A 15,284-nucleotide genomic window follows, 5' to 3' on the forward strand; every position below is an offset into this window, starting at 1 on the left:
GCGTTATTGGTTATCATAATATGTCACATTTAAAGTTTTACAGATTGCCTAAAGTAATTAAAAAAGCCAAGTGATCTTCGATGAGAAGATAGGTGTGGTTGTCATCGAGTGTGTTCAGCACATTTTATATCAGGAACGGCCAGTACATTTTAGTGTATTAAACATTAGTGACCTCTACAAGTAACGTACTGTGTGTCACTAATATACACCAATCTTTGTAACAATCCACGGTTGTAGTGGCTTATCACTTAATCTCAGAGTGAGGTACCTACAGTTATACAAATGAAAATGTTAACATACTGGTTACCTTTACCTTTGATATACCTTTGAGGAGTTTCGAGAGTCTTACTATCGGAGTTCGACCATGGGCCAGGCTCGTCTAGTGCTTGCCTGATCAACCAGGCTGTTGCTGGGTATATTTAACATTTGAACCATATTATCTAGTTGTGCAAATAAGTATGTTAAACCTCCATTATTTTTAATTTTCCATGAAGATTCTGAAGCATTATTTATTTTACTTATGAAATTTTTTTACGTATGTGTAAGTTGCCTAAATATACCTATACATGTTAAAAATTTTATAACTGTTAAATTTAATTTAATTTTTAAGTATTAATATTTGCTGTTAAAGCCAAAAAAAACTTAACTTTGTCATGACCAGAAATTTATCATCGATGATTCTAGCCTTTTTTTTTTGTCTGACTTATCCCCAACTGGTTGTGCGCTTCTAAATTTTTATAATTTCTAAATATTCAGATGTGTTTGGTCTGGTTAAATATACTACGTAGGTAACAATGTCTGGATGTTACACTAGTGCGACATCTGATTAAACAGCTTCAGCTGTTTCATATGCATTTTCACCACTAATCAATTATAACTTGATTACCTGCCCTTCATTTGGTTGAAAAACCAGATTTGTATTTACCACTTTTTCTTCACTTAGTTGAAGACCAGCTTCGTATTTACCGGGAGAAACTTTAAATTCTTAGATCATCATTAAATCTGTACACGCGATTTTTTCTTATAAATAGTATGTACCAGTATGACCGTTCATCCAGGTAACAAGGAAAGTCGTGACAAAAAACACCGTATATATTATCGCTCTCCTCACCCTATTTATTGTTTCATTGTCTTAAAGTTCAAGCCTTGGCAGGAAATTGCAAGATTTCTTTAAATAATATGGTCGTCAGAGTACAACTTATGTCCTCGCATGTTGCTTCAGATGTTTCAAATACAATAAATTAGTGTTTTTTTTTCCTCTCAGACACCAGAGCACGAAATATATCATGATAATTTTAAATGTTTAAGTTTTATTAACTTTATTTCTTTCATTGTAGCGATATAACCTTAAGGATGAATCGAATAATACTGGAGAAAAACATTCATGGCATGTTTTTCTTAAGCTCCCAGAGCAAGTATATCAGTTGTAAAAGCAAACTCACTTCATGTTGCTCTTGTTTCAGGACACAGCTAATGCCGTCCAGCTGGGCTACCACATGGAGAAGTTGATCTTTGACCTAGCAGATACACATTTCTTCTTCAACGATTTAGAAGTAAGCTCTTGATTTTGTTTACGTGTTTATAAGCTGTTTCATAATCACTGCTATGCAACCAATTTATTATTAAAATATTTAGTTTCATGGTGATGTAATCGGTATAAATATTCTGTAAAAAAAAAAAAAAAGCTGAACTATGTAGATCAGTAAAATAGTGATGCTAATTTCAACAGTTAGAAAGCTTTCGTGTTTATTATATGACACTTTAATCAAAATTGAATTTCATACGCTATAACCTTTCAAAGTATATGTTGCTTTAGTATTTATTCATATAAGTACTTTGTCGTATTTAACACACAACTTTCTCGTTTATAGGAGTGCGACCAAGTTCATATAGATGATGTATCGTCTGATGACAACGGACAAGATTTAAGGTGAGAAAACTTGCTCAGGAAGTTGATAATACTGAGAATTTATACATCTTTAATGAAGATTGTTTTTTTTATTCCATGCCTCAACATAAATTAGAGTTTTAGGTACTAGTTATATATCAGTTGTAGAATATAAATGAATTCAACAGATAATGGATGAAGCTTACGACAGTGAAATGTGGAACTGTGATTTACATAGGTCGAGAACCGTTTGGTTATTCACTGGTTTCCCCTCAAGGGAGGTTCCTTGATGCTGGTGAGGTTTTTTTTTTTATCTCGGGAATTAGATCTGTGCTCCGGTTCCTTGAATTGAGCCTGAATACCTCCCCCTTTCCATGCGCTGTATAATTCTACGGGTTTAGCGCTCCCCCTCATTATATATATATATATATATATATATATATATATATATATATTATATATATATTATATATATATATATATATATATATATATTTTTTTTTCAACAAGTCGGCCGTCTCCCACCGAGGCAGGGTGACCCAAAAAAGAAAGAAAATCCCCAAAAAGAAAATACTTTCATCATTCAACACTTTCACCACACTCGCACATTATCACTGTTTTTGCAGAGGTGCTCAGAATACAACAGTCTAGAAGCATACACATATAAAGATACACAACATATCCCTCCAAACTGCCAATATCCCAAACCCCTCCTTTAAAGTGCAGGCATTGTACTTCCCATTTCCAGGACTCAAGTCCGACTATATGAAAATAACCGGTTTCCCTGAATCCCTTCACTAAATATTACCCTGCTCACACTCCAACAGATCGTCAGGTCCCAAGTACCATTCGTCTCCATTCACTCCTAACACGCTCACACACGCTTGCTGGAAGTCCAAGCCCCTTACCCACAAAACCTCCTTTACCCCCTCTCTCCAACCCTTTCGAGGACGACCCCTACCCCGCCTTCCTTCCTCTATAGATTTATATGCTTTCCATGTCATTCTACTTTGATCCATTCTCTCTAAATGACCAAACCACCTCAACAACCCCTCTTCTGCCCTCTGACTAATACTTTTATTAACTCCACACCTTCTCCTAATTTCCACACTCCGAATTTTCTGCATAATATTTACACCACACATTGCCCTTAAACAGGACATCTCCACTGCCTCCAACCGTCTCCTCGCTGCTGCATTTACCACCCAAGCTTCACACCCATATAAGAGTGTTGGTACTACTATACTTTCATACATTCCCTTCTTTGCCTCCATAGATAACGTTTTTTGACTCCACATATACCTCAACGCACCACTCACCTTTTTTCCCTCATCAATTCTATGATTAACCTCATCCTTCATAAATCCATCCGCCGACACGTCAACTCCCAAGTATCTGAAAACATTCACTTCTTCCATACTCCTCCTCCCCAATTTGATATCCAATTTTTCTTTATCTAAATCATTTGACACCCTCATCACCTTACTCTTTTCTATGTTCACTTTCAACTTTCTACCTTTACACACATTCCCAAACTCATCCACTAACCTTTGCAATTTTTCTTTAGAATCTCCCATAAGCACAGTATCATCAGCAAAAAGTAACTGTGTCAATTCCCATTTTGAATTTGATTCCCCATAATTTAATCCCACCCCTCTCCCAAACACCCTAGCATTTACTTCCTTTACAACCCCATCTATAAATATATTAAACAACCATGGTGACATTACACATCCCTGTCTAACACCTACTTTTACCTGAGCCTCACTATCCTCATAAAAACTCTTTACAGCATTTTATAACTTACCACCTATTCCATATACTTGCAACATCTGCCACATTGCTCCTCTATCCACTCTATCATATGCCTTTTCTAAATCCATAAATGCAATAAAAACTTCCCTACCTTTATCTAAATACTGTTCACATATATGCTTCAATGTAAACACTTGATCTACACATCCCCTACCCACTTTGAAACCTCCTTGCTCATCCGCAATCCTACATTCTGTCTTACCTCTAATTCTTTCAATTATAACCCTACCGTACACTTTTCCTGGTATACTCAGTAAACTTATTCCTCTATAATTTTTACAGTTTCTTTTGTCCAATTTTCCTTTATATAAAGAGACTAGACATGCTCTCTGCCAATCCCTAGGTATCTTCCCCTCTTTCATACATTTATTAAACAAAAGTACCAACCACTCCAACACTATATCCCTCCCTGCTTTTAACATTTCTGTCATGATCCCATCAGTTCCAGCTGCTTTACCCCCTTTCATTTTACGTAATGCCTCACGTACCTCCCCCACACTTACATTCTGCTCTTCTTCACTCCTAAAAGATGGTATACCTCCCTGACCAGTGCATGAAATTACTGCCTCTGTTTCTTCCTTAACATTTAAAAGTTTTTAACTGACAAATGTTTTTAACTGACAAATCCATACTTTCCCTAGGCTTTCTTAACTTGTTTAACTCACTCCAAAATTTTTTCTTATTTTCATTAAAATTTCTTGACAGTGCCTCTCCCACTCTATCATCTGCTCTCCTTTTGCACTCTCTCACCACTCTCTTTACCTTTCTTTTACTCTCCATATACTCTGCTCTTCTTATAACACTTCTGCTTTGTAAAAACCTCTCATAAGCTACCTTTTTCTCTTTTATCACACCCTTTACTTCATCATTCCACCAATCACTCCTCTTTCCTCCTGCCCCCACCCTCCTATAACCACAAACTTCTGCCCCACATTCTAATACTGTATTTTTAAAACTATTCCAACCCTCTTGAACCCCCCCACTACTCATCTTTGCACTAGCCCACCTTTCTGTCAATAGTCGCTTATATCTCACCCGAACTTCCTCCTCCCTTAGTTTATACACTTTCACCTCCCTCTTACTTGTTGTTGCCACCTTCCTCTTTTCCCATCTACCTCTTACTCTAACTGTAGCTACAACTAAATAATGATCCGATATATCAGTTGCCCCTCTATAAACATGTACATCCTGGAGCCTACCCATCAACCTTTTATCCACCAATACATAATCTAATAAACTACTTTCATTACGTGCTACATCATACCTTGTATATTTATTTATCCTCTTTTTCATAAAATATGTATTACTTATTACCAAATTTCTTTCTACACATAGCTCAATTAAAGGCTCCCCATTTACATTTACCCCTGGCACCCCAAATTTACCTACTACTCCCTCCATAACATTTTTACCCACTTTAGCATTGAAATCCCCAACCACCATTACTCACACTTTATTCAAAACTCCCCACGCATTCACTCAACATTTCCCAAAATCTCTCTCTCTCCTCTACACTTCTCTCTTCTCCAGGTGCATACACGCTTATTATAACCCACTTTTCACATCCAATCTTTATTTTACTCCACATAATCCTTGAATTAATACATTTATAGTTCCTCTTTTCCTGCCATAGCTTATCCTTCAACATTATTGCTACTCCTTCTTCTCTAACTCTATTTGAAACCCCAGGCTAAAGAGGACTTTGTGGCATTTATGGATTTGGAAAAGGCGTATGACAGGGTGGATAGGGGGGCAATGTGGCAGATGTTGCAGGTGTATGGTGTAGGAGGTAGGTTACTGAAAGCAGTGAAGAGTTTTTACGAGGATAGTGAGGCTCAAGTTAGAGTATGTAGGAAAGAGGGAAATTATTTCCCAGTAAAAGTAGGCCTTAGACAAGGATGTGTGATGTCACCGTGGTTGTTTAATATATTTATAGATGGGGTTGTAAGAGAAGTAAATGCGAGGGTCTTGGCAAGAGGCGTGGAGTTAAAAGATAAAGAATCACACACAAAGTGGGAGTTGTCACAGCTACTCTTTGCTGATGACACTGTGCTCTTGGGAGATTCTGAAGAGAAGTTGCAGAGATTGGTGGATGAATTTGGTAGGGTGTGCAAAAGAAGAAAATTGAAAGTGAATACAGGAAAGAGTAAGGTTATGAGGATAACAAAAAGATTAGGTGATGAAAGATTGGAGGGAGAGAGTATGGAGGAGGTGAATGTATTCAGATATTTGGGAGTGGACGTGTCAGCGGATGGGTCTATGAAAGATGAGGTGAATCATAGAATTGATGAGGGGAAAAGAGTGAGTGGTGCACTTAGGAGTCTGTGGAGACAAAGAACTTTGTCCTTGGAGGCAAAAAGGGGAATGTTTGAGAGTATAGTTTTACCAACGCTCTTATATGGGTGTGAAGCATGGGTGATGAATGTTGCGGCGAGGAGAAGGCTGGAGGCAGTGGAGATGTCATGTCTGAGAGCAATGTGTGGTGTGAATATAATGCAGAGAATTCGTAGTTTGGAAGTTAGGAGGAGGTGCGGGATTACCAAAACTGTTGTCCAGAGGGCTGAGGAAGGGTTGTTGAGGTGGTTCGGACATGTGGAGAGAATGGAGCGAAACAGAATGACTTCAAGAGTGTATCAGTCTGTAGTGGAAGGAAGGCGGGGTAGGGGTCGGCCTAGGAAAGGTTGGAGGGAGGGGGTAAAGGAGGTTTTGTGTGTGAGGGGCTTGGACTTCCAGCAGGCATGCGTGAGCGTGTTTGATAGGAGTGAATGGAGACAAATGGTTTTTAATACTTGACGTGCTGTTGGAGTGTGAGCAAAGTAACATTTATGAAGGGGTTCAGGGAAACCGGCAGGCCGGACTTGAGTCCTGGAGATGGGAAGTACAGTGCCTGCACTCTGAAGGAGGGGTGTTAATGTTGCAGTTTAAAAACTGTGTGTAAAGCACCCTTCTGGCAAGACAGTGATGGAGTGAATGATGGTGAAAGTTTTTCTTTTTCGGGCCACCCTGCCTTGGTGGGAATCGGCCAGTGTGATAATAACAAAAAATAATATATATATATATATATATATATATATATATATATATATTTATTTATTTATATATATATATATATATATATATATATATATATATATTTATTTATTTATTTATTTATTTAGTTATTTAAAGCATATATTGCAAACCAAGCGATGCAGTAAAGATGGTCCTCTGGGAACGTTATTTGCTGGACACCCTCCTCTTTTCTGCAATTTTACAAGCTCATGATGATGTGTTGATTGCAACACAAAAGGCCTACTCCCCTACTCTACTCCCCCTGTGGATGTTTTTGATAACACGATTCTTAGGTGCACTGGAAGGAAAACAACATAGACTTGGGTGAACTGGAAGGAAAACAGATTGCAGATGTAGTATATACTAACCTTGCCAAAGCCTTTGCCAAGTATAATCATGCTGTAACAGCACACAAAATGCATGCAGAAATAATAACAGAAGAAAGTGGGCAGATGGGTTTTTAGCTTTATAACAAATAGAATGCAAAAAGTAATAGTAAGCACTGCTAAGTGAGAGGCAGCCACAGTGAAAAGCTTTATTCCTAAGGCACAATACTACTTGTCCCCACAATTTTTCTTATTCTCATATCTGACACAGGGGCATTAAATCATTATACCATGTCATCTTTGCAGACAATACTAGAATTTGTTTGTGTGGCATCCATGGAGGACACCACTTTTCAAGTCTCAAAAACCATTTGTGTCCATTCCTATCTAACACGCCATTTTTTTTCAAGAAACCAGCCATGTCCCACCGAGGCAGGGCGACCTAAAAAGAAAAACAAAAGTTTTCCTTTAAAAATTTAGTAATTTATATAGGAGAAGGGGTTACTAGCCCCTTGCTCGTGGGATTTTAGTCTCCTCTTACAACATGCATGGCTTTTGGAGGAAGAATTCTTTTCCACTTCCCCATGGAGATGAGGAACTAAAGAAGAACAAGAACTATTAAGAAAACAAGAAAACCCAGATGAGTTTCACAGTCACTTCGCAGGACAGTAGTACCTCCTTGGGGTGTTTGCTGTCTACCAACCTACTACCTAGGACTGTGTGTATATTATATATATTTATGTTTCTTTTTCTTTCAACAAACCAGCCATATCCTACCAAGGCAGGGTGACCCAAAGAGAAAAACAAAAGTTTCTCTTTTTAACTTCAGTAATGTATACAGGAGAAGGGGTTACTAGCCCTTTGCTCCCGGCATTTTAGTTGCCTCTTACGACATGCATGGTTAAAAAATGTGGCATTCTCAGTTTCATGTGCAAAATATTTAGATCACTCGCAGAAAATATAGCCTACAGCAGTATACTTTAAGTTGTATAGAGATAAATGGTATATGAAAATAAGAATTTAGAAATTTTAAGAAAATATTCTAAATTTGATGCAAGAGATGAAATATGAATTGTAAATGTACAGTATATCCAGTTGGTAGATGGATCTATAACTTGCTGTCAGATAGAACACAAAAAGTAATAATAGTAAACAGAATAAAGTCTGAGGCAGCTATAGTGAAAACTCTGTTCCACAAGGCACAATACTCTCTCCCATCCTGTTCCTCATCCTTATATCTGAGATAGACATAGATATAAGCATAGCTCCGTGTCTTCCTTTGTGGATGACACCCGAATTACCATGACAGTGTCCTCCATCGAAGATACTGCAAGACTCGAGTGGACATCACCCAAATCTTTCAATGGGCTACAGAAAACAATATGAAGTTCAATGAAGAGAAATTTCAACTACTCGGATACGGAAAACTTGAGGAAATTAAAACTTTATCAGGGTATAAAACATTCTAACCACACAATAGAGTGAAAAACTAATGTGAAGGACCTGGGAATGATAATGTCAGAGGATCTCACTTTCAAAGACCACAACAATGTATCTACATCTGCTAGAAAAATGATAAGATGGATACTGAGAACCTTCAAAACTAGGGATGCCAAGCCCATGATGATTCTCTTCAAATCACTTGTTCTCTCTAGGCTGGAATATTGCTGTTCACCAACTGCCCCCTTCAAGGCAGGTGAAATTGTTGACATGGAGAATGTACAGAGAACTTTCATGGCACATATAAGTACAATAAAGTGCCTAAATTACTGGGAATGGTTGAAGTCCTTTCATCTGTATTCCCTGGAATGCAGTTGAGAAAGATACATGATAATATACACTTGGAAAATCCCGGAGGGATTAGTACCAAACCTACACACAAAAATCACTCCCTATGAAAGCAAAAGACTCGGCAGGAGGCACCACAAGTACACTAAGTGTCAAGGGTGCAAGACTATTCAGCTGCCTCGCATCATACATAAGGGGGATTACCAATAGACCCCTGTCTGTCTTCAAGAAGATGCTAGACAGACACCTAAAGTCAGTACCTGGTCAGCTGGGCTGCGATTCGTATGTTAGTTTACATGTAGCCCGCAGTACAGCCTTGTTGATCAAACCCTGATCCACTACGAAGCCTGGTCTCAGACTGGGCTCTATGGGCATTGACCTCCAAAACCCTCTCCAGGTAAACTCCAGGTATTCCTGTAAACCCTTTCAGGGCCTAGTTTCTAAGCATTTTGTGTATCGGTATTATCATGTGCCACCATCCACAGGATGGATATGGGGTGCAAAATAAACTAGCCACTTAAGTGGTAAAATTTAAAATTAACCTTTACCATTTCAGTCTCCTAAATTGACTTATTTCCTGGTTCATATTTTGTCATTTCTACTCTAAATATATTTTCAGTAACTACAACTTCGCCACGGATGGGTTTAGTGCAGCCAACAGTAATGCTTCTCTGTGTTTGGGTACTGGAGTGAGAGGGGGAGTGGACTGGATGAGGAAGCTTGCGTTTAGGTACCGCAAGATTAAGGAGTTATTCAACAGCTGCAGGAATAATTCTGGTAGTAAGTAGAAACTAAAAGAGAAATTGAAATTACAATACATGTATACAGTATACATTTTTTGAGAAGTTGATGAATGTTCTTGTTTTAAAGTTGCAAAATGGATGACAAGGTTGTTAAAGCACAATATAGGGGAGTTGGTCTGTTAAATCTGTAAGTGATTTAAATGCTGCTGAATTGTAATAATAATGGGGAAGCACTAAAGCCTTAGAGTTCAAACAGTGGGTGAGAAATAGGAGGGAGGGAAAATAGCTCTGCACTAACCAAATTAGTTTTCTTGTTAATAAAATCCCTTTATGGAAGACATTAGTCCAGTCACCATAACTGATGTACAGTATTGATTCTTTTAAAAAACAATAATATAATGTAATATATAATAATAATAATATATAATATATAATAATAATATATAATTATATAATAATAATAATATATAATATATGCACTATTTGACTAGTTAAAAAAAAAGGATGAAGAAAACTGACCAAAACTATATGGTCACAATTCCAGATAATAAAATATATGAACACTGTATTCAGTATATGGCCTATAAATAATGCATGACAGTTGTCGGGCTATCTTACATTTAGGGGCCTCTGAAGCAATATTTTTTTAATCCTGTAAACAAACAGTTTATTGTCAGTGAAGATTCACTTTACATAGTTTTATATACAGTATACTTCTCACTTAAGAAATGAACCACTTAAACTTTTTTTTTCATATCTACAGTATTAGCATAATATAGAGTAGATATCAGCAATGATGAATTTAACATTTACTAGTTTATTACTCATGTGATCTTAAACCATGCATCAGTTTATTATTTGAACTTTATCCCAGCCTGATGGCAAAATATTATTATTCAAGACAGTTTAGAAATTAAAGTTTTATTTTATACTGCAGTTAGTTTTTATACTCTAGTTAGGGAATGATTCTTTGCAGCACAATCTATTGTCAGTTTTCATTCACATTATCTAAACAGTTTGTCCCATTTTTTCTCTTTCTTATATTGATCATTATTCATAAGATAATTTGATTTTGAAAGAATTACTTTGCACATACGCACACACACATACAATATGCATAAGTGCAGGTGTAGTCCAATTCTCAGTTCCATTTAGAAATTAACAAATAACTCGAGCATTAATAATAAGTGTCTATCCCAAGGTCTGCTGGATCCAGAAAATAGAGAAAAATGGCACAGAGTCCGCCAAGATATTGAGACTCTTACTGACAGTTGGCTGACAGAATCCATGAAGTGCTTGCAGCTTATTGCATCTAGACCTAACTGTGTAAATGTCCTGGTGACCACCACACAGCTTGTACCAGCTCTTGCCAAGGTTCTGCTCTATGGACTGGGCTCTGTCTTCCCCATCGAGAATATCTACTCAGCAACTAAAGTTGGTGTGTTGAATGACTAGAATTGAAAGTTGTATTATATATTTTTGTTCCTTAGATTTCTTGTTCTTTTTAGATACCTCCCCTCCACACACACACACACACACATATTATATATTATATATTTTTGTTCCTTAGATTTCTTGTTCTTTTTAGATACCTCCCCTCCACACACACACACACACACTGTAGTGCTTAACTGAATGATTATTCAGTTTTCTGTACATTGTTGTATTCTATAGTATCTGTGCTTCTGAGGATACTTACTTGTATGGCATGACCTCATACCAGGTTGATAGCCTGATCAACTGACTCTGTACAGTACATGAAGCTGGCAATCCAGTGTACACCCTGGACATTTAGAGGATGGAGTAAAATAGGATAACTTGGAGGGCGTATAAATCTCTAATGAAGGGAAGGTGGAGTAGGGGTTGCTCTAAGGTTGTAGGGTGTATGGTAAAGGAGGTTTGTGTACAAAGGGCTTGGACATCTGGCAGATATGTGTGAGCATATTAGATAGGAGCGAGCAAATGGTTTTTGGGCTAGACAATGATAGATTATCAGATTGGAGGGAGGAAGTAGATATATTTAGATATTTTGGAGTGGACATGTCAGCAGATGGGTCTATAAAATGTGTGAAAAAAAAAAGGTAGGTGATGTGTTGAATCATCTGTGGAAAGAAAAAAGTTTATCCATGGTGGCAGAGTATAACAGTACTAATACTTTTATATGGAGATGAAGCATAAATTTTGAACTGGGTAGTGAAGAGGAAGCTAGTAGTAGTGAAGATAGCATGATTCAGAGCAATGGTTGGTATGAATATCATGCAGAGAATTCATAAAATGGAAATGAAGAGATAATGTGGGGTTACCAAGGGAATAATTTAGAAGGCTGTTCAGAGGTTTTGAGGTGGTTTGGGCTAGTAGAAATGGAACAGTTGGAGGAAGGGGGTAAGCGAGGCTTAGAGTTTTAGGAGCCTGAGCATCCAGCAGGCTTGTGAGTGTTAACCCTTTGACTGTCGCGGCCGTATATATACGTTTGCGAGGTACCGTGTTTGACGTATATATACTCATAAATTCTAGCGGCTTCAAATCAGGCAGGAGAAAGCTAGTAGGCCCACATGTGAGAGAATGGGAAAAAATTTCCCTCTTTCCTACATACTCTCTGTGTGGTCAGTGTGCACCACATAAAAAAAATCCTGGAGCACGCAGTGCATAATGAGAAAAAAAAAATGCTCCGACCGTTTTTTTTTAATTAAAATGCCGACTTTGTGGTCTATTTTCGTATAGTATTTGTGGTTGTATTCTCGTTTTCTTGGTCTCATTTGATAGAATGGAAACTATATTATAGAAATGGAGGTGATTTTGATTAATTTTACTATAAAAAAAACCTGGAAATGGAGCACAAAGTACAGGAAATGTTTGATTTTTGCCGATGTTCAAAAGTGAACAAATGATGTCATTGTCCAATAAATGTCCAAATAGCCATTCTAATACGCAGTCATGAATGGGTTGATGTAATTTTTACAATTATTACAGTATTGCAGTAGTCTGCATAACAGTAAATCTTCTATTTTTTGTTTGAATAAAATTTCAAAATAAAAAGCAAGAGTAATATCACAGGGACCTGGAGACATGACTGATGAACAAAGAAAATGTTATTTTAGAGCCAGGAATGTCTGCATTGTTCATTCTGGACCTTATTTTGAAATTGTCGTATTTTTTAATTTTCGTGAAATTGGCCAAATTGCAAATTTCTGACCATGTTATTGGGTAGTTGAAATCGGTAAATGGGCAGTTTCTTGTACTCAATCGATAGAAAAAATAGAGTTCTGAAGAAATAGTTATGAGTTTGGTTGACTGGAATAAAGGAATTAGCCGAAAATAGGGCTCAAAGTGGGCGAAATTGCCGATTTTTAAATATCGCCGAAGTCGCTAACTTCGCGAGAGCGTAATTCCGTCAGTTTTCCATCAAATTTCGTTTTTTTGGTGTCTTTACAATCGGGAAAAGATTCTCTATCATTTCATAAGAAAAAATAATTTTTTTTTTTTTTCGAATATTTTGCGACACCAGAAGCAACTTCAGGATTTGGCCCTTCGACAGTCAAAGGGTTAAACAGTAGTGAAAGGAAACGAGTGGCTTTGAATGGAGTAAGAACAAGGTATGTACTGTACACACAGAACTTGAGTCCTGGAGATAGGGTAGTGCTTGCACTCTGAAAGAGGGATGGGAATGTTGCAGTCCGAGGGTAATCTGAGCTGTGATGTCAGCGCACTTTTTGCAAGACAACAATTGAATGGAGAATGGTAAATGTCTTTTTATCATTGGGGCACACTTCCTTGGTGGGAGACAGATTTATTTTTTCTGACACTCAGCTGACAGATAGTAAGAGGGAATTAAATTATAATTCTGATTTGAAGAGATACGAATTATACATATAAATAAATAAAATTTTATCAAAGTAATGTTCCCTGACGTTATATTTGAATGCAAAAATTTTTTTTATTTAACTCATTGGCAATCTCCCACCGAGGTAGGGTGACCCAAAAAAGAAACACTTTCACTACTATTCACATTATCACTATCTTGCAAGAGGCATGCAGATATGACAGTTTAGATGTCCCTCTATTATTATTATAATCAAGGGAGAGTGCTAAACTCGTAGGATTATGCAGCACCTGTAGGGGTGGGGTTAAAATGTGGAAGGTATTCAGGCTTAATTCGGGGAACCAGAGCACAGATCGAATTCCCTAGATTAAGAGCCCCTCACCAGCATCAAGGAACCTCCCTTGAGGGAAGATGTCCCTCTAAACAGCAAATATCCCAAACCTCTCCTTTAGAGTGCAGGCACTGTACCTCCCACCTCCAGGACTCAAGTCCGGCTAACTGGTTTCCTGAATCCCTTCACAAAATATTATCCTGTTTACACTCCAACAGCTCGTCAAGTCCCAAAAAACCATTTGACTCCATTTGTCACACATGCCTGCTGTATCAGGAGTAAAACCAATATCTCATGATTACTCTACCTGGATATATATTTATCATTTTTTTTTTTTGTTTTGTTTTGGCAGGTAAAGAAAGCTGCTTTGAAAGAATTGCTTCACGGTTTGGAAGGAAACCTGTGTATGTTGTTGTCGGTGATGGCAGAGATGAGGAGATGGCTGCCAAACAAGTAAGTTTTAAGATAACATTTTTTTAATACAGCAAACTTGAAAAGTATGATAGAGCTAGTAAAAATCCTGACATTTAAATTATCTGTGTGCAGTGTGATTTTGATATTGTATGTAGAACTCTAGTCCACACATGGCTAATTTCCACTAGTACAGGGTGACACGACACAAATGAGGCTAGCATATCTGCATCACTTATTCACTAGCTAGATTTCTAAGAGTACACATATCGCAGTTCAGATGAATGACCAAACCACATCCCCACCTGACTTTTAATAACTCAGGCTCTGAAATTCCTGCTTCCACGATTCAAGCCAAGCTAACTGCTTTTCAGTGAATTCTTACATATATAGTACAGTGGACCCCCGCATAACGATCACCTCCGAATGCGACCAATTATGTAAGTGTATTTATGTAAGTGCGTTTGTACGTGTATGTTTGGGGGTCTGAAATGGACTAATCTACTTCACAATATTCCTTATGGGAACAAATTCAGTCAGTACTGGCACCTGAACATACTTCTGGAGTGAAAAAATATCGTTAACCGGGGGTCCACTGTATTGTTCTCGCATCAAACAGCAAACGAGCTCCTCTCTGATTTAACGTGTTCCCACATGCCTGCTAAGTGCTCAAGTGCCTTTATGTTAAAACTCCTCAGATTTTTACTTCACTTTCATTTCAAATTATCTTAATAAACCCTTCTACTCTTTGAATTACATGTGGTTCAGGTCCATGAACATTATGTAACAGAAATACACTTAACAGTTGAGGAATGAAGACATCACAATAACAAACCCTTATAGAAAATAATTACATTTTAGGTGATGTGAACACAACTTCCTGGCAATAACTGGTAAAGACACACTAAACTTACGTTTTTCATTAGGCAAGAATTACACATTAGTGATGCAGTAGTCACAGCACTTTAATCTTAAACACCATTGCTATTGCCTTCATCATCCTCACTACAGCAAAGACCAGGCTTCACACTCATGGCACTAATACATTACCTGTTAACATCCATTGGTTTTACCTAGCAATCATTCAGTAATAATTCTTTCATATACATGT

General features: G+C 37.4%; 1 protein-coding gene across 8 annotated transcripts in view; it reads left to right on the forward strand.

Annotated features, from left to right (window-relative positions):
• eya (eya transcriptional coactivator and phosphatase 2) overlaps nucleotides 1-15,284 on the forward strand; it is a 427,289-nt gene that overhangs the window by 403,980 nt on the left and 8,025 nt on the right. For all 8 annotated transcript variants that reach the window (XM_070102143.1, XM_070102145.1, XM_070102142.1 and 5 more), the window contains 5 exons: nucleotides 1,464-1,553; nucleotides 1,872-1,930; nucleotides 9,488-9,648; nucleotides 10,813-11,049; nucleotides 14,115-14,215. In XM_070102143.1, the coding sequence (XP_069958244.1) occupies nucleotides 1,464-1,553; nucleotides 1,872-1,930; nucleotides 9,488-9,648; nucleotides 10,813-11,049; nucleotides 14,115-14,215 (648 nt within the window). The remainder of the gene's footprint in view (nucleotides 1-1,463; nucleotides 1,554-1,871; nucleotides 1,931-9,487; nucleotides 9,649-10,812; nucleotides 11,050-14,114; nucleotides 14,216-15,284) is intronic.

Source organism: Cherax quadricarinatus, chromosome 80 (assembly GCF_038502225.1).
Source record: "Cherax quadricarinatus isolate ZL_2023a chromosome 80, ASM3850222v1, whole genome shotgun sequence".
Taxonomy (NCBI): Eukaryota; Metazoa; Arthropoda; class Malacostraca; order Decapoda; family Parastacidae; genus Cherax; species Cherax quadricarinatus.